Source organism: Polypterus senegalus, chromosome 17 (assembly GCF_016835505.1).
Source record: "Polypterus senegalus isolate Bchr_013 chromosome 17, ASM1683550v1, whole genome shotgun sequence".
Classification (NCBI taxonomy): Eukaryota; Metazoa; Chordata; class Cladistia; order Polypteriformes; family Polypteridae; genus Polypterus; species Polypterus senegalus.
In genome coordinates, this window is record NC_053170.1 from 83,133,286 (window position 1) to 83,159,713 (window position 26,428).

The following is a 26,428-nucleotide window of genomic DNA, read 5'->3' on the forward strand; positions in this document are numbered from 1 at the left end:
TCGCCAGTGTTGACCATCTACACATGCTCTCCTCTTTTGTTCACTTTGACTTTTGTGTTAATACATTTCTAAAGTTTATTAAGTCTTGCGGGCGGTGGATTTGATTTGAACTTAGTTCTGTAAAATTCGACTTTGTTTGTATGGAATTCTATTTGCTTTAAATAAATTCCATAAAGTGCTTAAAAAAATAAATAAAAATAAATTTATTAAGTCTGCATCTTGAATATCACAATGAGCAGGAAAAGGAAGCGTGTTGTGGTGTCCTTACCAGCAAAACTGGAAGCTGTCAAACAGATGGACCAGGAAAAAAACGCTGCCATCCATTTTTTCCAAGTTTTCACTTATCTCAGGTCCACATTACCTTAGATAGTTGGGGTTCTACTGTAGAATATAAATAAGGTACTCGATGTATATGGAATTCTATAGGTTCATGCTTAACTGTTTTGGGTTATTATTTTGTAATATTATTAAAAAAAAAAAAATTACTTCATAATTCCGCCCTGACCAAAAGTGCCACCTAAGGCAATTGTCTTGTCGCCTAACCTGATGCGCCAACCTGCACAAATCTACACTAACTCATACAGAAGCCAATCTGGAAATTCTGGTTATCCAAACCTGCATGTCTTTGGAGATACGGGAGGAAAATCCATATAGACATAGTGGGAACATGCAAATTGCACACAGTCAGCATTCAGGTGCAGGATTTGAACACAGGATGTTGGAGCCATGAAGTAGAACTGCCACCTTCCTTGAAATGTACCCTTCTTTTTGCCTTTGCTGGGCGCATTCATTCAGTTATCCAGTAACCTTTTTTGCAGAACTATAATGTAATTTAAGGAAAGGGAATACTGACCAAACATTAGGTTTTCATAAACTGTTGGTATAGGCTGATTCGGTTTGTGTTGCTGACTTGGCACTCTGTTCACCTGCTAGGTGCACCACGTTCAACATCTCTGACGTGCAAGGCGATCAAAGCTTAGACTGACATTGCCTCGCAATCCCATGAACTGAATCAGTGCCTGCCTGCAACCACAAAGAAGCGTCGCAGGCAGGCACTCTCCCAAGAAACTCATATTTGTAAGAGCGCGGCACATTTCATCTTTCTATTTTGAAAATCCACCAAAACTGAAGAAAAATCCAAGTGACTGCTTCGAACAGCTGTGTGGCCTCAAGCTCACTAGAGAGGCCGGCATCCCGTCGCTCTCCATTCAGCACCCCACTTGAAAGGCCGCATTCGTAGGGCAGGTAGGGTGCCATTGTGCCTAGTCGGGGAGGATTAGTATCAAAGCATTGATGACTAGGCCAAGGTTCCTGGACTGCCATTCACTGCTAGCAGGGAGAGCCATAGATCAGCCAAGGTCACCATGTCCCGCGCAGCTGGGGCTGAGGAAAGATCCTGGGAATCAGTAGCTTTATATGAAGCACTTGGCTTCTCTACGTACATTTGTTTATATCAGGGTATGAAACCTTCAACACAAAATGTTTGATCAGTCCCTTTCTTTAAAATATACTTCATCTAAAAAAGATTAAAAAACGGTTTGAAACAGAAGGCATGCAACTGCATCCTGTTATTATGAAAGCGGAATTCCATAATGAAGGAAAAAAAAATGGCATTCAGATGTTGGTGCCAGCCAGGCCACTGAGGACTGAATTAGATGGTGCAATAAACCCATCACCTTTAAAGGTTCTGCTCGACGCCATTTTGAATAACTCATAAGTGCCGCCCCCTTGAATTTCGTGTGGACGCTGACTGCTCATTCTGTCAGGGCGCGGGCTGCTAAATGGTTAGCATGTGAGGTATTGATGATGTAACAGGATGTGCCGCAATGCTTTTTTTAAGGGGGAAAAAAAAGGTGCAGTGGACAGGTTGTCATGACAACAGTGATTGGAACTGATGAAATATCGTTCTTCGTTGTCCAATTAGATTACGGAGCTGAAAGTGAATCAGGAGCATGAGAAGTCAGAATATTTTCAGAAGCACAACGCCGTGAAAGATCTTCTGGTGCAAGGCCATGAGCAAGAGATTGAGAAGCTGGAGAAAGAGCAGCGGGCAGTGATGGCACAGCACGAAGAACAGATGCAGGAGTGGCGGCAGCGCAGCAACCAGGTAGGGGGTTCTCCGCTGTCGTGTGGGCATTTGGTGAACCTAAAATGCCTTGTGCGCATGGCAAACCCTCCCAAAGCCATTCCATTCCATTGCCATTCTTTGCGAGGATTTCTGTCCAGTCTCTACGCCTGCTGCGCCAGCGACCCATTTTACTTCCTATTGTCTTTTTCTTTTTATTTATAAGGAGATTAAATTTTCTGTTTGTTCATCATGAGATTTATGCGGTTTACTCACTGCCCCCAAACTCCTCCTTTACCCCAGTGGGACACCAGTAAGTAGAATGACCACCAGCTGTGGGTATGTTTGACTCTTCAGACATGCTGATGTAATGTGCATGGCAGCTGCAGATCAGGCTGGAGGTGGGGATTCTGGGCTATGACAGACCTGATGGTGTCCCCCCACTGTTATGAAGGATGTCTAAATGAAGGACGGTTGCTTCACAGCTATAGAAAAGGCCCCGTCAATGCCCGCAGGAGTATTCTGGAAGGCAAGCACACCACCAAGAAAGTGTATGTGCCAGCGCTGCATGCCAAGCATGCATCCTCCAAAACTACAGCTGATTGGTCAGTTTTTTGCCTTCCTGCGATGCGTTGAATTAATGTACCTTCACAGCTGACACCAAGGGTAAATGGAGACAGAGTGTATGAACATACTTGTGTTTGTACTGGTGAAAGTGTTGAGATGTACATGTAACATTGTACATTGTGCCAACAAGTGTATGCACTTGGGCGTGTCTACAGGTGAGCAGTGTTTGTCTCAGATAAGTATGTTTTTAAAAAGTATGTGTAAGTGTGTATACAGAATGTGAGCATGTTTGCTTATAGCAGAATGGCTTATTTATATTTGCATATTCAAGTTCAAGATGGCATGTGCAGTTAAATACATTATAACTGGTATTTTCACTTATTACCTCAGTATAATACAGGTAAAGCAGGGTTAAAGTGATATAATATACAGTACCAAGAACTCAACATACAACAAAGTACAATAATGTGTAATAAAATAGCAGAACAGGTGACCCACCTGAAACTCAGCCACTATTTGGATGGGAGACCATCTTAGAAAGAGTTTGGGTTACTACTGAAAAAGATGTTAGTGACACCATTGGGGACGCTTACCCTGTGGTCTGCATGGATCCCAATCCTCAAGTGCAATGAAGGGGACACTGTGTTGTAAAATTTGGTGCTTTTCCTCGGATGAGACATAAAACCAATGTCCTGAATCTCGATGGTCATAGAAGATCCTTGAACATAATTCGAAAAGAGTGGGGGAACCCTGATGTCCTGGCTAAATTGCCCACCACAGCCTGGTCATTCTGGCCCCGCTAATCATCTCCTGTTCCTTATTAGCTAACTATCTCTCTCACTCCTTCACCGCCTAATTGCTAATGTGTGGTGAGTGTTGTGGTTGGGAAGGCACTTTAAGTTCCATGAAAAAATGTTGTAATGCCCATGCAGTTGTGCCTGTTTAAATCCACCAACAAAAAGTAATGATAAAAGGCAGCTATGCATGCCAATACAAGATAGCCATCAGGTTTGGCAATTACTGAGTTCTGGACAGGGAGAAAAGAGCTCCGTCCTGCAGTGTACTCTGTTCAAGACTGAACACCTCCTTCTGACAGCTGCAACCTTAATAGGTGGGGGACTGGAAGGGGCGGAGTCGGCTCATTGTACTGCGGAGGGAACACAAGTGGTAGTACATACCTCTGATGAGCCCGAAGAGTGATGCACAGACGTGCTTGTGTGACAGTGTACTGGAGCATAGATGGCTGCCATCGCATCATCTAGGCGGATACTGCACATTGATTGTGGTTGAAGTAGCTCTCGCACTGCATTTGTAAAGCTATTTGAGTAGGTTAGCCATGCAAATGTTATTCATTTCTACTATTTTTAAAAGCATGGCCTTTACCAAAGGATAGCAGTTGGTAAATTAAGTGATTTTTATTTATTTATTTATAAGACATATCCCTTGGGGTAAAACTATCTTTGAACCTTTTCATCGGTAAAGATAAGGACAGTTTGCATTCATGATGAAAAATCCTTTATTGTATTACTTGCTGTGCATAAATTAAGTTTAAAATCAATCCAATTCTAGTTTTTTTTTTTTTTTTTGAGCAGACTTCATTACTTTTTAAATGATTTTGATCTGTTTAGTTCTGAAGGCACCAGTCAGGATTCTAAACATTTTCAATCCTTATCCATTCTACTTTTTTAGTTTTTTACAACCTCACATTTAGGAATAAGGGAATAAGGATGATGTTCAGGACTGTAGTAACTAACGGGGGATAAAATTGATGAGCCACAGCATGAAGTTATAAGAAAGAGTAGTGAATGCTAGATTAAGAAGTGAGGTGATGATTAGTGAGCAGCAGGATGGTTTCATGCCAAGAAAGAGCAGCACAGATGTGATGTTTGCTCTGAGGGCGTTGATGGAGAAGTATAGAGAAGGCCAGAAGGAGTTGCATTGCGTGTTTGTGGACCTGGAGAAAGCATATGATAGGGTGCCTCAAGAGGAGCTGTGGTATTGTATGAGGAAGGCGGGAGTGGCAGAGAAGTATGTAAGAGTTGTACAGGATATGTATGAGGGAAGTGTGACAGTGGTGAGGTCTGCGGTAGGAGTGATGGATGCCTTCAAGGTGGAGGTGGGAGTACATCAGGGATCAGCTCTGAGGCCTTTCTTATTTGTAATGGTGATGGACAGGTTGACAGACAAGATTAGACAGGTGTGCCGGTGGACTATGATGTTTGCTGATGACATTGTGATCTGTAGCAAGAGTAGGGAGCAGGTTGAGGAGATCCTGGAGAGGTGGAGAGGAATGAAGGTCAGTAGGAACAAGACAGAATACATGTGTGTAAATGAGAGGAGGTCAGTGGAATGGTGAAGATGCAGGGAGTAGAGTTGGCGAAGGTGGGTGAGTTTAAATGCTTGGGATCAACAGTACAGAGTAATGGGGATTGTGGAAGAGAGGTGAAAAAGAGAGTGCAGGCAGGATGGAATGGGTGGAGAAGAGTGTCAGGAGTGATTTGTCACAGACCGTATCAGCAAGAGTGAAAGGGAAGGCCTACAGCATGGTAGTGAGACCAGCTATGTTATATGGGTTGGAGATGGCGGCACTGATCAGAAAGGAGGAGACGGAGCTGGAGGTGGCAGAGTTAAAGATTCTTAGATTTGCATTGGGTGTGACAAGGATGGATAGGATTAGAAATGAGTACATTAGAGGGTCCATTAAATTTGGACGGTTGGGAGACAAAGTCAGAGAGGCAAGATTGTGTTGGTTTGGAGAGATGCTGAGTATATTGGGAGAAGTGTGCTAAGGATAGAGCCAGGGAAGAGGAAAAGAGGAAGGCCTAAGAGAAAGTTTATGGATATGGTGAGAGAGGACATGCTTCTGACGGATCTAACAGAACAAGATGCAGAGGATGGGAAGATATGGATATAGATGACCTGCTGTGGCAACCCCTAACGGGAGCAGCCAAAAGAAGAAGAAAAAGATAACCTCAGATTCTGATGTGTTGGATTGGAAAAGTCTTTTTGGTAGTATCACATACCCCTTCACAGGACCCCTAACCAAAAAACAGAATACAGCAAACAATACAAAAATAATACAAATTATAGAACTTGAAAATGGCATCAAGTCCTTATTGTGTTGAAACACATCTGCCAACAAGGGCCAGTCATTTTTTTTACATAAGTCACTGTTAGTTTTGCACAAAGCATTGTTTTCCCATTGGTCATTGCAAAATTGCCCAGGCTGCGTTATGTTATTTGGGGAATAAACATGAACAGCAATTTTAAGATTTTCTGTGACTTTAAGATGTCATTTTAGGCTACTGTAGTTTTTTTGTAGTGTTTTGAATCATTGCCTTGTTGAAACACAGACGTCCTCTCTGCAGGTACAGAGTTCCTCCATATTGTGCCCTTCTATACCTTTCTGCCTTGCTTACTGAAGATGATCTCATCATCACCCTTAAAAATGCTGACCTTGCTAGCGTGCATAATTTATTTTGTGCCCCTCATACTGCTCAGTATGCATGCAGAAATGTTTACTTCAGCCACTTCAGACCACAATCTTATAAATATCTGCAGTATGATATAGTAGACATTTTTCAAACGGTTTGTGAGCAAGGATATTTACTTTAATTCCTTATTTGTCACTATTTCACAAAAGCCTTTCTAATGAGATTCCCTGGCCATTGTTAGTCCATGAGCTTTAATTGTAGCCAGTAATTTTTCTCACACATTCAGAGTCTCAGTGGGCCTTTGGCAACAGTTACTTTAACTCTTGTATACATGGGACTTTCTGGAAACACTATTCCATACCTTGGATCTTTAGCAACCTGGCATATATAGTCAACTCCAGAATTATTGGCATCTTTCATGAGAATGTGCTAAAATTAACATAAAATGAGCCACACATGCTATGATTGATACTTTGAGGTTAAACAAAAGGGTAAGCTCCATGCTTTTATTGTCAAGCATATTTTTGGAACACAAAGTTTTCCTTTAACAACACAAATTTTAATAAAAATGCAGATTCCAAAATATTGGCACCCCAAATTTCAGAACTTGGTGGAGACTCCCCTGGTGACAATGACTGTACTTGGCCTTTTTCTGTAGTATTTAACAAGGTTAGAGAACACTTATGGAGGGTTCTTGGACCACTTGTCAATGTTTTGTTAGAAAACCCAACCACAGTCTGTATTAGAGCCCCTGGACTACTGGCAGCAAAACAACCCGAAAGCATCAAAGAGCCACCACCATATTTTACCATAAGTATAAGGTGCCATTCTTTGTATGCAGTCCCCTTTTATTGCCAAACCATCTTCATGATGGTGTACGTGACAAAAAAGATCAATTTTGTCTCATCTGACCACAGCTCGTGATTCCAGTATTAACTGCAATGATGCATGGCAAAGTTCACATGCTGGGATTTGTGTCTTGGTCCCAGGAAGGTCGTCTTTTCTTGAACTCATCCAAAAAGCTTCTGATCATGGAGGTGATATGTCTCTATTGATTCTGAAATGATGAAACCACCAGATTCAACTAAACTTTGCAGTGTGAAACTGTGGTCTTTGGGCTCCTCTTTGCCTCTCTTAGCATCCTCCTTACTGCATGTGGTCTTTACTATAGTCCTGGATGTGGTTATTGATAATTTCAACTGAATGCCTATTTTTATAGCTATTCCCCAAACTTTGCAGCTCAACAGCTTTCCTCATTTGAGTTGAGAGCTCTTTGGTTTTACCCATGTTAATGGATGGCATTTTTGCTCACTTTCTAGATGATGACAGTGTATATACAGTATAAAAATAAGGCCTCAAACGACCACAGCTGTGCAAACTTTTTAATGAAAACCTCTTCCCTGAACACTCGGTAATAATGTGCTACTCAACACAATAATCACAGACCAGTGACTTGCAGTGGTACTGGCCATATGTGGCATTTTCTGAGGTGGTTTTTTTTTTTTTTTTTTTTACCACTTTTGCCTCTGTAAGAAGATATTTCAGGTAATGTGCCTTGAGTTGTTTCACTCTGCGCAGCTGCTCTTGTTGCTGGCTCCCTTCACCTTCAACCTCTGCCTCCTCCTCATCGGAACTGTGCCTTTCAACAGTATAGTTCCCAGCCCAGAACATTCAAGATCTAATGACATTAGAAGTCTCCCTCTGTAATGTTCACTCTGTATTTCATCATTTGTCTCCCCACTGCCTGCTTCTGAATCTTTCTCGGACTCATCACCTACCCTCAACAACAAGGACACTTTCAAGGACTTGCTGTGCTGATAAGCATTTCTTTTCTTAACTTATCACTCTAAAATTATATATATCTAAATAAAAAGCAACAAGTTAGAAGCAGCTTTAAGGAACATCTATAGATACAAAGAAATCCTAGAAAAAAACATGTTTTGTTCACACACTGTTTGAGCACAAACACAGTTCTTAAAATGCCCAGGTAAAAATACTGACACTTTACCGCATTCAGGGTTGCTAGTTACCGCATACATTTTAAATGAATAAATAATCATAATAGTTTTAAACTATTTTGGCATATTTTGTGATAGTAAATTGTTGTAGATGAAATGATGCATACTTGGGGAATTGCATCCACACTATATCATATGACCCTGTGAGAGCAGGAAACATGACATTTTGTTGTCACCCCACTGCTCCATCAATTTCAGCCAGGATGCTATCAGTGTCTCCTAGATGTTTTTTTCTTTCTTGACAACATTCAGTGCCAAGCATTTCTTATGATACCACTGTGTAAGATCTGCAACCTCATTTTCAGCAAATTTGGTGATTTGATTATTACTATATCATTTCAGTGAACAGCCATGGCTGATGAGTGAGTGCAATGTGGAGCTGAAGAAGCCTTCAGTTGCTCAAGGGTTTAAAATCTGTGTGGAAATGGTTTTGTTGCCTTTTTTTTCCTTCTTGGATTTTCTAATGGACATCCAGTTGCAGTTGGAGTAACACAGGCTTAGAGTACTAATCTTTGAGACCAGCATATTTAGCAATAGCTAAAATTCAACCTTTGCTCTCTTCACTGGGTGTTCAAAGGTAATGTGCTCGCTCCGAAATGAGTGAAGGAAATTTGTAATATAGCTGTCAGTGTTAGCTAATACTAGGTTTATTTTTTGGTTAATTTAAATCTTTATTTGCCCCAGATAAATACATTAAAGAAGTTCAATAATATGACATTTAAATATGTTTCAATAAAACCACATTTTTATTCTAAAAAATAAAGAAAAAACAACCTGTTCAATCAGAATCATAACTGATATGCCGTATATATATAAAAAAGTAAAAAAATGTAATCATGAATAACGTTATCCCCATCTAAACACCAAATCCCCCCCCTACCCCTAGTCCTCCCCCGACCCCTAGTCCTCACACTGAACAGAAAGCAGCAAAGTGTTTGGTTATTTAAAGCAACATTTTCAATTAAGGTTATGTAAGGCACATTAGGATTCTTCCAGTTGTATAGAATTAGTAGACACTCTGACAGTAGAGCATAGAAAATAATGGTCAGCTTGTCACTAGGTAAACTTAAGAATATCTGAAATAACTCCAAAAATTGCTCTACAAAGTTTTGCGATGATCCAACATCATACTGTACACTCAAATAAAAATTGCATTTGTCACATGCAGTTTTACACACTGAAGAATATGTGGTAACAGGTAATAAAAAAATATTTTCCCAGAATGACTTTTAAGTTGTGACAGTCCCAAAACATATGCCCAAGTGAGGCTACAGCTACCTTGCATCTGTCTCAAGCAGGATCCAATTCCTGATAATTTTTTGATAGTTTTAATTTGGAAATATGGATATAGTGGATGATTTTCAGATGGATTGTAGTGTGTTTTGCACAAATTGAAGAACAATGAATGTTGCAAATTATAAGTTTCCATTTATTGTCGGAAATATTGACAGGTCTTCTACCCAGCATTGATAAAGATGATGTAGAGCTGAGCTCTTTTACATTGTTTGATAAAGTCTGGAAATGCTGGCAATATTTTTTTCCTTACTAGCTAATTTTTGTTTCAGTTTTGAGCATTGGTGGTGGATTAGGGAAGTGAGAGAAATTCTTTTCTACAAAGTTCCTAACTTTTAGTTAGAACAATTAGTGTATTGAAGGAATTCCATATTTACTACAAAGCTCATCAAAAGCTGCAAACATACTATCAGTCTGTGAAGGTTCAGATGCCTAACGTCTTCCAAACGTGAAATGCTGTATAGTTGAGGGAGGGTGTGAATGCAAAATTATGATGTAATGAAACAACAGAGTGCAGTGTATTTTCCTTGAAGTGATTTCTACATTTCCTCCATATTTTGAGTGAGTGAAGAGTGATTGGGTTGCTAGTATATTGGTGAAAACAATTAATGACTGGAGCCCTGAGTGGAGCAGGCAGAAAGGACTTCCTACAATATTATCTTTCCACAATCAACCAGGCCAGTACAACTTCAGCACTGTCTTCTTCTTTCCACTATGTCAAAGTGCAAATGTCTGCAACCCAGTAGCGTAGTTGAAAGTCTGTGTAATGCTGATTTTTTTTTTTAAACATGTGGTCTTTTTTCCTTTCCATACAAATAAGCTGATAATATACAATCACAGCCGAAATTATCTGCACCCCTGGAATTTTCCCAGATAATGCACCATTTCTCCAAGAAAATTGTTGCAATTACAAATGTTTTTGTATACACATGTTTATTTGCTTTATGTGCATTGGAACAACACAAAAAAACAAAGAAAAAAAGCCAAATCTGACATCATGTCACAAAGAACTCCAAAAATGGGCCGGACAAAATTATTGGCACCTTTTCAAAATTGTGGGTAAATCGTTTTATTTCAAGCATATGATGCTCGTTTGAACTCACCTGTGGCAAGAAACAGGTGCTGGCAATATAGCAATCACACCTTAAGCCAGTTAAAATGTTTTTTTTATTATATTATTTTATTTATTGATTGATTGACTGACTGCATTATATTTCCTGTTAGTCTGTATTCTTGTTTTTTTATTTTTTTACAGCTGTGTGCATTTGAATTTCCCCATAGAATTAATAAAGTTTATCTAATCTTACCCTATTAACTCTGCCTGCTAAGGAGAGGTGATGAGTTGACTTTCTATTGACATCCTGTCTAGTGCTTTTGGTAAATCTGCCAAATGTTAGCTTAAAATATCTTTAAGCTTCTTTATAATTGTAACTCCCAAATACTTAAACTGTTATGATACAAAGCCTTCTAAGATGCTATGACATGTAAACAAGCTCACTAGAAGAAGCACACTTGACATTTAATTCATTTATTAAGATCAGCAGTGAAACATTTGGGTTAGTGATGAGTAGAATCATATTGTCTACACAGAGAGGTGTTTTTGTACTGTTTCTTCACATATAAATACCCTTATTTTTGAGTTTTGCAGCAGACACATGAAGATAATGGACAGCCTTGTTGCGTTCCATGTTCTGATCTGAAATAATCTCAATTTATATTGTTTACCTGCACTTAGGCCTCGGGTCTTAAGTAAAGTTGCTTACTTAGGGCTGCGATATGTGGACCAAACCTGTGTGTATAATTGTTAAGGAGATATCCCCCTTCTACTTTATTGAATGCTTTTTCTGAACTTACAGGTGCTCAAATTCCTGAGAGTACTTTCAACAAGTGGTAAACATTTTATGATAGTTACCTGCCATTAATGAATCGCACTAGGTCTTCTAATATTAGTACAGGGAGCCCTCTCTCAATCTATTTTTCAAGAACTTTGTCCAATACCTTGATATTATTATTTAGTATTGAGATTGGCCTTTGAGATTCACATTCCAAAGGGTCTGTATTTTTCGTTGGGAAGACAGTGGTTGATACTTGTTGTAGGGTATCTGATATAATATTGAGATCTTTTGCTTCTTCAGACCTAGCTAGCATTAAAAGACCAAGTTTAGGAGACAACCTTTTGTGAAATTCTGCAGGGTAACCATCTGGACTTGTAGTTTTTCCACTTTGTAAGTGCACTTAGTACAGTCTTGTGAAATTCAGTAAAACTCAGTGTTTTTTTCGAGTTCCTGTGTAGCCAGCATGCTAAGTTGTAGCATTTCCAAATTATCAAGAAAAGAATTAAAATGTCTTTCCGGTTCATTACACCCTGACTTGTATAGCAAGCTATAATATTCATTAAATATACAGTAGTAGTAATCTCTTAATGCTCACTGAAATTTGCTCCTTTTTCCCTTCTAATCTTTAGCACTTTGTTTTTATGTATTGTGGAAGCTGGCCCGGGCACAGACAGGCGGACACCGATGGTTCAACAACCAACACACGTTTAATCATATTTACACTATTTACAGTGCACACACAACCCAGTACCCCGTACCAAACACCCTTAAAGTCCAGGCCTCTATCCAATACCTCTCTCTTCAGGTCCACCTCCACTCCTCTCCTCCGAGCTCTGTCCTTCTTCCACCTGACTCCAGCCATCGAATGGAGGGAGGCGGCCCCTCTTATACCCACCCAGATGTGCTCCAGGTGCCTGCCAATGAGCAACTGCCAGAACTCCCTGGTGTGGTGGAAGTGCCGGCAGTGCACCTGGAAGTACTCCGGGTGTCCCTGGTCTTCTTCCCCCCAGCACTTCCGGGTGTGGCGGGGGCTCCTCAGGCATCTGGGTGCCCCCTGGCAGTGACCACGGGCCCCTATAGGGTTGAGCTTCTCAGCTCTGTTCCCGTGGTCCCCAAACCAACCAGGGCGGTTACCCCATCGTGGTCAGGAGGCGTAAGCCCTCCTCCAGTCCTTCTGGGCGTCCCGACAGGGTACCACCTCCAGCCGCTTGCCACAGTATTTATTAAGCTAAAATCTTGTTCGCCTTTTCTCTGTGCTCATAATAAGAGAGCTGGGACTTCAAGACTAGTTGCTCTGTGTCTTCTGTGTTCAAGAGATTATATTCTGTTTGTAGCTACAGCCTTTTTTAAATAATGTGTCATTAGGTGACACAATTCTGTTGTCCTGTTTAGTTTTCACTTTGTTTGTATGAAATAAGTGGTTTAATTTGTCCCCTCAGGTATGCTTTTAGATCCTCCCAAAGTGTTCCTGCTGACATCTGTGGATTAGCATTACTCTCTATAAAAAATTAATCTGAAAGTAATGGAATGAAATCTCCATCTCCAAATATTAAGGGGTTTGGTCACCGACTCTATGTTGTATCAGTAGTGCCTAATGATTTTAATTCTAAAATTAGTTGAATATGATCAGAATAACTGCATCATGTTTAGAAGATGTAATAAAGGACATAAAATTGTGAATAACTATGATGTACTGTGGAAAAGAATAAACATTTCCACGAAAAAGGGTAGAGAACTCTCCGAGGTTATGATCCTTCATGAAGTTTGATATTATTATAGTAGTGTTAGATAATAACAGTGGCATTTGTTGTTGACCAATCTAAAATAGGCTTTTGTATGCAACTGAAGTCCCCTAGTTATTATGAGTTTGCTTATGCTCAGATTAGGAATTGCGTCTAAAACTCTACTAAACTCTTTATCCTCTGAGTGTGGTGTATATGTTGACAAGACCTAGTTTAGTTTAGTTTAATTTACTTGCCCCATCACTATGATATAGCATCTTTCAGGATCCACTGTTGACTGAAGGTACAAAACGGATTCCTCAGTTAATCAAAATTCCCACAGCTCATGCTTTTGTGTTAAATTTGAAATGAAATACTTATCCAATTTGGTCTCCTTTTATTCAAAACTGGTCCTTAGTAGTTTGATGTGTTTGTTGATGAAATACTATATTTGAATTCATGACACTGAAAAGCGGGGGCATTTTTTCTCTTTTAAGCTCATAATTCAGACCTTTACCTTTCCAACTTGCTATCTGTAATGAACAGGCTGTATTCTGTGGCCTTTGTCCAGTAGGGTTCATTTTCTTATGTGGGAGAAAAAATCCAATAAAATTTTAAAATTAGGAATGTCTAGGCTCACCATTAGTTGTAGGCTTCTGCCAGCTGCACTGTGACTCTCGTAATAAGAACACAGGAGGTAATGTAAGTGGTGTATACAGCACGCTCTTTCTTTTACCATCCACTACCCCCAACCCCAAATGTTCCGTTCCCAAATGAGGCTAAGATCCCCTTCAATCTTGACTCCCTGGCTGAAGCAAAGACCAGACTCTTCACAATTCCAGTCCTCTGACATGCCAGGTGACATTGCATTCTGAAAACATTTGCATAATAGCAGTGGTCGTAAATAATAATACATTTTATTTATATTGCGCCTTTCCCATGCTCAGGGCACTTACAGAATATAAGAAAGAACAGCATATATATATGCTTATAACAGTATATATATATATAAAATAATAAATCTGGTATTATCACTGTGTTAATACTAATAAGAAAATTGATCCCTGTAGCTAGGCTAGTAAAACTAACAACAGTATAAAAGGAAATGATTATAAATTCCATACAATGGAAAGAAGAAAATAGAGAGAGTGTGTAAAAGGCACTATATGATAGATAGCAGAGAAGAACAGCTAAATGTTGCATGAGAAAAAAAAAAGGTTGTACTGAGTTCTCACCAGTACTTTTATTCCACACTATAAGGGCTCTTATCTTCAAGTAGGCCTGGTATAATGCTAGTTGTTTTGTTGAGCTTGTTATTCTCAGTATGGACACATGTTTCCCCATTGATTACACATATTGATTCTCTGCCCCCTCTTTGCACCAATTCCAATCTACCAGCAGCCCTGTGAGGAGCACAGTTTTTCCCTTTTCAAAAGTTGTTAACTTTTATGTGGCTACATCTTTAGAGTAAGTCTTGTTTGTTCTCCCACAGACCATTGCTGAGCTGAAAGGCCAAGTTCACCAGCTTCGGGAGGAGATGTTTCAAGAAAAGTCACAAAGCAAGCAACAGCTACGTGAGTTAAGCCGACAACATGAGGAAGAAAGGCAAAAAACAGCCAAGGAGCATGAAGCTACCATTAAGAAGTTAGAACGCACCAGGTTGGACTTGCAACAAACACATGCCTTGGAAATTGAGCAAGCGCTTGATAAGGTAAGAAGGGTTTTGGAATGCCTAGCTAGCGGTTAATGGTCTGATTAATTAAGAACACTGCATGACACTGACTAGCGGGGAAGAGGTGGAAGAGTTGCTTCCTGGGTCAAACATGTAGGTCACATAAATTGCCCCAACTGATAAGAGGGGTGGCAGATGTCTCTGACCAGGTGTTTGTCAGCGGCTGCATCGTGCAGGGCATTGACAGCTGTTCTGTTCTGTTTGACTTATGCTGCCCTCGCGCCGTTCTGCTTCAATTGCTTTGGCCTCTCCCTGATCCCATTTTCAGACAAACAGCCTATGTTCCATTCTTCTTCTTACCTTGGCCTGACTTTTATCCCGTTTGGTAAATCCCAGTCCTTACTCTTCTTCATGTCTCTTTGCCTGACTGAGTCGGTTTGTTTCATCTCTGCCCCTGTTTGCTTTCACTTAGCACAGTCCATCCCCGGTCTGCTTCACTTGACCTGCTCATCCAGTCTGGTTAGTTCCAGGTCCTGCTCAGTTTGATTTACCCTGTCCTGACTTCCCTGTGATTTTACTTGCCCTTGACCTGACTCTTATCCTCTATCCATGCTCCATTTGACTTCCCAAACCTGACTCTGTTCTGCTTCACTTACACTGCTCTGACTGTGATCATTTTGGGTTAATTCAATTCCATGCTCAGTTTGTCTTGCCCTGGCCTGACTCTTATCCTGTGTCTCATTTAGTTTGACTTTCTCAAAACTAATTTTGTTCTGCTTCACTTGGCACTTGGCGTAACTCTGATCTTGTTTCGTTTATTCCAGTCCCTGCTCAGTTTGATTTATCTTTGTCCAGCTCTATTTTGATTTACTTAAAGTGGGTAGTTATTCCTCAGCTTTCTCTTATTGACTTATGCTGGCCTATCTGTGATCCCACATCTGTTTTGCTTGGACTACCAGGCTCTACCCACCACAACAGCACCTGAATGATGTCTCCACTCAGGAGAAGTTAATAATCTCTGTTGTTTGGGACACATTTTCTGGATTACTAAACCATAATATATTGAAACCGTTCCACATTTTTGCAGATCAGCAAAGTGCCTGGTTTCTGCCAGAGACCCACGCTCATACATCTTCTGCGCTTTAGTTCTCATCACCTCTATAGTATGTCATTTGAACTGTGTGATCAAATACACACTGACTTGTGTTAACACCGGCTCCAATGCTGTTGACAAAATAACCATTCCTGAAAGGTCTCGGCGTTGCTTTAAAGTAAAGGATTAGACTGGCCATGTGGCTCTTTTCCAGTTATTAGCAGCTTCAAAGACTAGAATGTAATTTTAACCCTTGTCCATATTTTGGACGACCATCATTCCTTAATGGCCATTCACAGATGACTCAGACAGCCTCTTACCACTTTCGGTTGCCTTTGAGTGGCTCACAGGTAAGGACTGAGTAGGAGTGCGCCTGTCGGTTTGAAGGTCTCATTCGCCTCCTTCGTCTGATTTGTATGTTCTTCTGCCAGGAGCCTTTCTTCTTGTATTGACTTATTAATTTCTGTCAGCCGCCCGCTATTTTGTCATTTGAAGATAGTGTAAATCACATTAGTTTTTGTCATGGATTATGTAGAGCTGGAAATTTGGAGTGAAGATCAAAGCCTGTTCACAATCGGCTCACGTAGAGGAGGGCTGTTTAACTTGTAGACGATCAAATTCAGAGGAAGCAATCTGCAGAGCTACTGCAGTGTCTCAGCTAAAGCCTAAACAAGCTCCAGAGAGTAGCATCCGTCCCTTGGCAACTTGGATGATTACAGCGGGCATGTTCCTAGCCCCCAGCTGGGCAACTATGCCAGCATCAAGCTAGGGGCAGAAGAGATTATGTGACTAAAATCTAAACCCAACCAAAACCCACCCACCCCCATCTTTAGCCTTACAATTGGACTTTTTGCCACGTTTTCTGTCTTGTGTTGAGTATGTGTCTAACGTTTTTCCCCCGCATAGTTTCTTTTTTGTTGTTGTATTAATATTGTGACATTTACAGAGTGCAGCAAAATTCTTTCTTTCATGTCTAATGAACATGAAACACTTTTCCACTCTCGGCAAAATAAAGAACTTCATTGTTATCAATAGAATACGCAAGTCCGCTTATCCAATATACTCCTTACTCCCAGTTCCATGCTCCCATTATCTGAAACCTTGTGGAAAACCCCTGACTGTATTTATATCTGGTATGTCCATAAGAGACGTTGATAAGAGTGTAAATAAAAGCTAGTCAAGTTTGCAGATGCTTCTATAACTACTGTTGCTAGAATGAGAGATCATCTACAATCAGCTAACTCATTACAGATGAACCTGGGCAGAGTTGTGGATAAATGTAAATGTATTGCATGTAGGAATATACTATGGGAGGCCGGAAACTTGAAAGTGCTCTGTACATGAAGGACTTGGGAGTCGTACAATTTCAATTGACTGCTGATTCTAAATTGGCCACAGCATGAGTGAGTTTGTGGCTCTGTGTTTGTGCATGTGTGTGCGTGTGTGTATGCGCGTATGTGGGCACCATGAGATGGACTAGTCTGCCCTGTGCCCATAGATTAAATGTGGCCTGGCATAGCTGCCTCAGAGATCCAGATTCCTTTATAATAATCCTGGCCAGGACACTTCTGACTGTTCTCACTACCTCTGTATATTTTCTGCATGTTCTCCAAGTTATGTTTAACAATGACTGTAACTTCTATGAGCAAGTGTGGCCGTACTCAGCATTGCTCCTAATCTAGTCCAGTTGTATGAAATGCTTCTGGGATATACGTATAAGGGAAACGAAAAATGTGAGGGCTATTTAATACAGGGCATCTTACTTTTAAATACTACTTTGGACTTAAAATACTTTTCACCACTGCAAATCTTGACCATATGTATTTGTAAAACTAAAAAAAGATGGAACCCGATAATAAAATAGGATCAGGCCCAAGAAACTAGGTCTGCTCTCACCCCTTCTCACGGTCTTTTTGTGTCACTTCCTTCTAGCAGGAAGTACCATAGCATCTAAACCTGTTCTCTCCGGTTCTCCAACAGCTTCTACCCCTTGGCTGTCCAGACTAAACTCTGCCCTCTGTGCTCAGATCTGCTCCTAGTTGATTATTTATATGCAGTACATTTGTTACACTTGTTACTAATGTTGTTTTTTTATTATTAGTTGTTATTTATTTATTTATTCATTTATGACTATATATTTCAAATGATTGATGTCTTTTCACTAATGTATTATTTATTATTTTTGTATTGATTTATTGTATAGTTCTTTACTCGTCTTGCACATGTCCTGTGTTTATGTATATGTTGCACCACAGTGCTGGGGAATGTCATTTAATGTCACAGTATTCATGAATATGGTGTATGCATGACAAAAAGCCACTTGATTTAACACTTCACTTGAGCTATGAAATGTGCAGGTGGTGCTCAGTTTTGATATAATAATTTGATATTTCCAGGTTATGGAATGGACAGATCACAGTTCAGGTCCACACCTCATTGTAGGTTTATAGGCTTCTTCTTTTCCTTTTTGCGTAAGGACCCCTGTAAATTGCATGAACTTCCACTTACAAGTCAAATATTGTTTAAGGTTTATGATGATTTTTTAAGAGTGGGGCTGAATGGTGTGCTTCAACTGTAGGTGAATCACAATACTCGACCCCCCCTGGAAAAGTCAATTCTTGGGTCCTTAGAAAGGAGGGTCTGCCTGGTGGTCAGGCCTCATTGATCAATGTAGAGTTCTTCCTGTTCATAGACCACTGGACTAGCTCTTTATCCTCATCAGAAGGGGTCATGGAATTGTGCCAAACCAATGTATAGTTTTGAGGCATACGACCATGTCCCACTGGGTGTCCAGTAAAAGGTGCTACGGAAATATGTGGTACCAGGCCCGCTGTTACTGGTTATTTGGTCCTTGTACAACCAGAGCGTAACGTCAGATTTGTTCACATTGCATGTGGGACTGTGCCAGGGCTGCACTTTGTCAATGTTGACAATTTTAATGGACAGAGTTTGTAGGCACAGATGAGAGGTGGAGGGCATCCAGTTCAGTTACCTCAGGATCACATCTCTGCTTTTTGCAAATGAAGTGGACCTGTTGGCTTCATCTGGTGGTGATCTCAGGTGTGCAACTGGGGCGGTTTGCGGCCGAGAGTGAAGCGTTCAGGATAAGAATCCGCACCTCCATATCTCAGGTCATAGTGTTCAGCCAGAAAAGGATAGAGTGTCCTGTCCAGGTTGAGGTACTAACTCAAGTGGGGGGTTTGAAGTACAGTAATCCCTCCTCGATCGTGGGGGTTGCGTTCCAGACCCTCCCGCGATAGGTGAAAACCCGCGAAGTAGAAACCATATGTTTGTATGTTTATTTTTATATATTTTAAGCCCTTATAAACTCTCCCACACTGTTTATAAATATTCCCTGCACAGTTATACAGCATAATCCCTTTGTATTCCCTTAGATATTAGGTAAGATTCATTGAAATTATGTATGTAAGCACACTGTTTATATACAGTAAAACCTAAATATTATTTTCAAGATATCGAGTGTCTCAGATACCACATATGTTACAGCCATTACGATAGACAGGCCACCAGCAATAAATGCGTACAATGCAAGAAAAATTGTATACAGTAAATGTGTGTACAGTGACACTAAACGTACGTACATGTACTAAGTACTGTAAGTAGAAAATTAATTATGGTTACTCACCAACAATGACATGATAACTTGTCCGATAATGATGAGTTTAGTTTTACTGCACAACAAAGGAGAGCGTTACAGCCCTTCTAAAGAAGCCTCTTCAGGCGATTGTGTAGCACCTCCGTTGTTCTTCTTCAATCCAAATCCCTAAAGCAGATTCCATCCAGACTACTGCCTTATTACATCCATTTACAACTCGTTTTGCACCCTGGTTAAAAGGACACTGTGGCCATAGATCTTATATTCCTTTCCTGCTTTTTAAATAAAAAGAATCGTTGCCTCATTGATGCCGTAATGGCGTCCTACAGCAGTGTACCTTTTCCCTTCCTTCAACAAATCCAAAACGTTTACCTTTTCGGCAATCGTTAACATCTTCCATTGGCGCTTGGGCACGGCCCCTGAAGCAGTAGCAGGAACAGATCATTTTGGAGCCACAATGAAGGGCTTGACTATGCACAAAGATAAACACAAAAGAGCACAAAAATTAACTCTCTACACAGTGAAACACGTTGAAGCTGAATGAGCGAGACGAGACTTCCTGGTTAACGCCGCAGAATCGAATTCAGCACTCCGTCGCTGAGCCATTCAGCACACAGGAACTTAACTGCGTGCTCTGATTGGTTAGCTTCTCAGCCATCCTCAAATAGCGTCCCTTGTATGAAATCAACTGGGCAATCCAACTGAGGAAGCATGTACAGGAAGTAAACAGACCCATTGTCCCGCAGAACCTGCGAAGCAGCAAAAAATCTGCGTTATATATTTAGATTTGCTTACATATAAAATCCGCGATAGAGTGAAGCCGCGAAAGTCGAAGCGCGATATAGCGAGGGATTACTGTATCTCGATGTCTTGTTCATGAGTGAGGGAAGAAGTAAATGAGATATCGACGGGCAAATCATCTGAAATCTAAGCAATCAACATAGACCTCGGTGTTAGTGTTTATAATGCACCATGTGATGCATATGTCTCTGTAACATGCCATTTGGGATTGCATTTATCAAAGTAGTGTTAATGTTTGTGATGCGCCATCTATTGGACACAAGGACATATACTTATTAGGTTAGGTTATTGTCATATGTACAGAATACAGTGAAATGTTTACTTGCATGGACCTTTGGGAATTGTAAAACATAAAATGTCAAATATGAACGAACTGAAGCAGTGTTGTTATATTCTCCAGTACGATGTAAGGAAGTAATAAACCCATAGAGAAAACGATTACTTCATTATTATTACTAGAGTAGGTTCTATATGCTACAAGGGGGTGTACTTACTTTTTCACACTTGGCTTTTGGTTGTTGGCTCATTTTATTAGTTACATAAATAACAAAGTAGATTCTGTTGTGCGTTATTTCTCACCTGAGGTTAGATTTATACGCGTTTAGGATTTGGTGGCAACCTGATTGTTAGTAATGTGCAGCTATGTAAAACCATATAATTGAAAGAGAGTCTGTTTTCTTTTTCATATCACAATATACAGATATCAATACACTGTATATCCCGTATCTAAGGCGATGTTGATCCTGTGGTAAACGATTACAGTTTCGTTGGCACTCTTTGGACCAACCTGCTTTTTTTAAGGTTAATTTCCAGGAGAGACCCGGAGGTTGGGAATTATATTAATCTAATATTACAGTATGATTTAATAAACACTAGCAGAACCTGGGAGGGCATAGAGACTAAATGAGAACTACAATCTTGAACTTAATAGCCTGTCATGGCTTGGTGAATAATAGGCTGTAGAAATGAGCAGGGCTATTTAATGCAATGCAGTCTACTCTCAGGAGAGCAATATGTCTGGATGACGCAATGAGTACTGCATTCCAGGATGTAGTAAAAGTTTATGGCACGGATTGTACTGTACTCTGGACCTCAGCTTTAAAATTGCATGTAACGGTTATTTTGTTTGTCTGAGTGGAACTGCAACATTTGGCCTAAACAGAACTATTTCAAGGTTTCAGCCAAGTTGTACAATAGTCTATGTTTCAGTACATCACTATGGAAAATAACTATTGTACTGTATCTTGGCAGGTAATTAAAGAATGAGTTTGGTATTTTTCAAATCAAAGTTATTTCTTCAGAAACATGGCATATATGCATTTGCTACACAAAATTGTGTTCTGAAATGAAATGTTTTCTGTAAATTTTAAAAAATATCTTGTCCTCACTGGTGCTTTAAAATGAAGGCAATGGGGCATGAATTTCAATTGGAAAATAAAAGCATAACGCATACAGAATATGTCCCGTTTTCAAACCAAGACAGTATTGATCCATATCTTGCGATCACACATACATTGTAAAACAGCTTATGCATGTCATTTTCGAACAATATTTTGAGGTTCTTCTGTGCGCACTACCTCATTTGTCTTTTGTCACCAGAACCTTTCACACTCCCAGGGCCTGGTTTCTCCTCGAAACTAAAATCACGGTAAACTTTTCATGCCATGTGGTTTTGACCTGTTCCCATATTTATGTGAGAACTTGCACAAGTGAATAGAAAACCTATCCTTGCCATGAGAACAATAGCACCAGGAATATGTGATAAAATGGTTGGTTCAGTGGCAACTGGGCAACAGACATCCCGGTGAAGGAACAACTTGGTGAAAAACAACTCGGCGACATCCTTTACCAGCTAGGTAATAGTTAGGTTCAAAGAGATTTTTTAATTATATTTAAATGACAACGTGATTTAAAATGTTGAAAATAAATTTAAATAATTGATGAACAAACTTTATTCTGCAGATGGAAAAAACTCTATCTTACATTATCTTCTGCAACCAAAATTGCTGATCCGTTATGTAAATTGTAATGATTGTAATCATATGATAATGATATTTAGAATACAAAAGGTGGCCTGCTAGTATGGCTTTAGGAATATCTTTACTCTCAACGTATTGGGGCTCTCATAAAGCAGGTAAATCTGTGGATTTTCCGGCACCCTACGTTGTCATTTAAATATAATTAAAAAATATCTTTGAACCTAACTATTACCTAACTGGTAAAGGATGTCACCGAGTTGCCCAGTTGCCCCTGAACAAAAATGGTTACGTCCAGATCCCTTTTGTTGTCACTATCTTGCGTCGGAAACTCGGAAGGAATGTTTTATTGAAACTCTAAGAGGGTGTATTTGGTATGTTTTTAGGCTTTTATTTTCTGGTGGTGCTTTGTGCCCCATTGCCTCCATTGTTAAGTGTCAGTGTGAGCAGAATATATTTTTTTAATTTATAGAAATTGTTTAAATGTAGATTTGCTGTGGAAGATTTGATGTATATATGCCATTTTTGTGCAGAAATTGTTTCAACTTGGAACATGCCAGACTTCTACACTCTAAATCTCTGAAAAACTTTACAATGAAAAAGCATCACACTGTAGAGCTTAGTTGGCGTATGTGGTAAATAGCAGTTATGCTCTAGAACTTAACAGGGGGGCAGCATGGTGCTGCCTCAGAACAAGGAGACCAGGGTTCATGTCCTGTGTCCTTCCTGCATGTACGTGTGGGTATCCCCCAGTGCTTTCATTTCCTCCCGCAGTCCAAAGACATGCAGGTTACGTGAATAGGCATTGCTTAATTGGGCCGAATGGGCTAGGGTTGCAAAGTATTATGTAAAAATGCAGGAAAAGTTCCTAAAAACTATTTTTAAAATGGTTCAGTACTAGAATTTTGTTACCAAAAGTAAAAGGGAATTTTCAAGCTTCAAGGGTAGTTGTTTATTAGCGTGATAGTAATTCCAAGGGGAATTCTATGATTCTAGGATTTAATTTATGTATTATACCTAATTCACATCAGGCTTTTATATTTATACTAGCTGAAAACACCCCCCACACCCCCCGCCCCGCAGCTCTTCACACACAGTAGTGAAACAGGACAAACTTTAAAAAAATCAATAAAAAAAAATTTAATAATTTGTATTGAGAATTTATATTGATAGTGTTCGTATCCGAGGGCTTCTTGATTTGCAATATTTTTGGTTTTACTATCGGGCCTAGAATGTAGCTGTGATCTCTTTGCCAAAAATATAAAAAGTTGGCAGGGTATGTCTGGCCAAATGGAAGGTAGGTACGCTCCAACGTGAAACGTTGGCACTGTGTCTGATCGTGTTCAGCTCTGACAAGAGAGCGTCCCCCACGTGGGCAGAAGAGCACGTGGCCGTGATATCTCTGCCAATGAGCAGGTACTCTCTAAAGCACACGTAGCTCTGATCTCTCTCTAAAAAATGTCAGACGTTAACTCTTTAACAATCTCTAGATGATAATGTCTGCTGAAAAAACAGGTATCGCTAGCTAAGCGGAGGCATGGTACATTCCAACACGTGGGAAAGGTACAGCAACTCGAAAGGAGGCTGGCGCATGAGTGAGGAGGGCCCGTCCGGCTCCCCACTCCTGAGGCCACCCTCCCCTCAGCCCACAGCCTTTCTGTCGAATTCGTGCACATAAATCTGTGATATGATACTTAATGTGATGAGAGAAGTCGCAAAATCAACTGGAATGTTCAAGCAAATTATAGAAAATAACCCAATGTAAATCTGTTAAGTAGTTGTCTCATGAAAAGTGGACAGACAGTGGATTTTATTTATATATATATATATATATACACACACACACACGCAGTATATATAGATATTATAGCGTTGAGGCGCACATGTTTGCCAGCTAGGTGAGGTGGGAAGATGCCTCTTATTTTCTTTGGTACCGTTTTTTACCGCTAAAATTCCCAGCAGAACCTTAATTACTTATGGTAAATATTCTAGTAGAATTGTAAAGACATGACATTAGAGATCTACTAAATGACTGTCATCTATTAATGATGCCCCCTAAGATTGGAAAGGCATAATACAGGGTCCCAGAAAGTACGAATAACTTTGCTTTGTGTGGGAGATCCATTATAAGCTCTGTCTGATGATCCTCAAATCCCACCTAGATTGGAATGACTTGGCAACTGAGTCCCTCATAGGTTACTGTGCCTAAATTGACTCGGATTTAAAAAATTCATAAAACCACTGTTACTTACTGTTAGCACCACACTAAGAACAAAGTAATTTTGTTCTGTAGTCCCACATAGTAGGACCAAAATAACTGAGTTTTAGAGTCCCGGTAAAACCACCTTACTGAAATTGGAATTAATGGTACTGATGTCCTGTGCAGTATACTTAAAATTACCTCCTGTTAGACACCAAGTAAAACCCCTGTTACTTTGTAATGAAGTGCTATGTGTCTCTCTATTTATAAGGGCCCAACTAAGACTGGAATAACCTGAACTGGGATTTCACACAGATAACTAATGTGTGGCAGATCAAATTCAATCCTTTAACTCGGTAGTGTTGCCCACTACAATGGACGTGTGGCACCATGGAGACTGTAAAAACCACACTAATGAGGTTTTGATGATTCCAATGAGACAGAAGTAAATCCATTTCAAGTCTCAATTCAAGCTATTGGCTCATGTCACTGGGACTGCTCTTTAGGTGTCTCATTCGATAGTGAAAGTAAGCCAAAAAACTGGAACATGCATATGGCACAAAAATCAAATTTACAAAACCTTGAGTGCACACTTTTTGTACGCAATTTGCCTTTATAGATCACAATCCTCTTGTAAATGTGCATTCATGAATGCACCCTGAAATAACTATATACAGCATGGTTTACGCAGATGCAGTATATTTAACCATATAAGGAGCATGCAGATCAACCTCATACATATGCAATGATGATGCTGCAGACCTTGATTGGCCGGTAGAGCAGTTTCTCACCTGATACATCAAGCAGTGTAAGACAGAAGTTCTCATCTCTAAACCAGAGGCACACAAAGAACAAATATTTTGTGGCCTAAGCACGGGCGTCACCAACAAACACAAATAGATTTAATGGCAACATGTTACTGCTTCTGTGAATGTGGTGAGCCGCACCATACCTAAAATGAAAAAGGGTCCAGTCTCAGGCAATGAAGAGCATCCCGCCTCACCGGCAGAGTGTGTGTGCAACGTGAGGCAGAAAAAGCACATCTACGCTCTCCCTGATTTCGACCTGTCCTTTCTATGTAGCTTTATGCCACAGCAGTCCTGATTGTTCATCAGTCTCATCTTGGCATCACAGATGACTTATAAATTAATGGAATGAAACTGCTTAGGGTTAACAAAAGCAGCTTCATTCTCACTAGGAACCCTTATTGCGATGTGTAATATTACGTTAGACACTGGCGCGAGTTGTGTTTTTATGCTGACCTGTGCACCCACACTGTAAGGAAATTGCATGTTGTGCCTTGTCAGCTTCCAGCACAACAGGGAGGAAGGAGCTGAAGCTTGGCCAAGATATTCCTAACTTGTTGTCCAGGTCCCTCTGATAGGTGCCTGTTGCCAGAAAGCCAGCCTTTTTTAAAACCTGCATACGCACAAGTGTGGCTCAATTTCTAATGCCAGTGCCTACTCAGCGTATAGTTCAAAAAGAGTCGCTCTTTGACGTCTAAATTGGTTCATAATTCAGCCATCATCATGGACGTCAAAAAGACCCTAAAAGTTTGTTATCTTCGTATATGGCAATTTGCATACTCTTCATATAGCGTTAAACAAGCCTTGTCATATCAAACCATTAAGCTATGAACAGGCTGTAGGGCATGAGACTTAGAGCTTTTTGTCGGCAGGGAGTGAGTCACATCTTTGTTTTTATTGCACTTTGGTGTCTGATCCTGAAAAGTGACAACAGGTATCCAATTTAAACTTGACAAAAAAACAAGCAAGTTGTTCAGTGCAAATATGCAGCATTGGCCCACTTTAAAGGGAACTAAAATACAGCTTGCGCATCATGTTCATCACTTGTCACGACAGCGCACATTATAATGATATGAATTATTATACTCCTGAGTCGTCACGTCGCTCATTTGGCTGCATTTTCCTACTCGATCAGGGGTGGTGTTTTTACTAAAATGGTGCGTATGGATTGATCAGTGTTGCTGTAAGTATACATACCGCATATACTCACATATAAGTTGGGTTTTGAAACCCGAAAAATCGATCATCAAATCAGACCCCAACTTATACGCCATTTAAAAAATGCAACACTTAGTTTTTATTTATTTATTTATTTATTTATTTACATCTTC

At 40.1% G+C, this 26,428-nt stretch overlaps 1 protein-coding gene across 1 annotated transcript in view; it reads left to right on the plus strand.

Moving 5' to 3' along the window:
- The window catches only part of LOC120517211 (centrosomal protein of 112 kDa-like), a 196,823-nt gene that overhangs the window by 158,794 nt on the left and 11,601 nt on the right, over positions 1–26,428 (plus strand). Inside the window, exons 20-21 of the mRNA XM_039739378.1 lie at positions 1,925–2,107; positions 14,426–14,644. Coding sequence (XP_039595312.1) covers positions 1,925–2,107; positions 14,426–14,644 — 402 coding nt within the window. The remainder of the gene's footprint in view (positions 1–1,924; positions 2,108–14,425; positions 14,645–26,428) is intronic.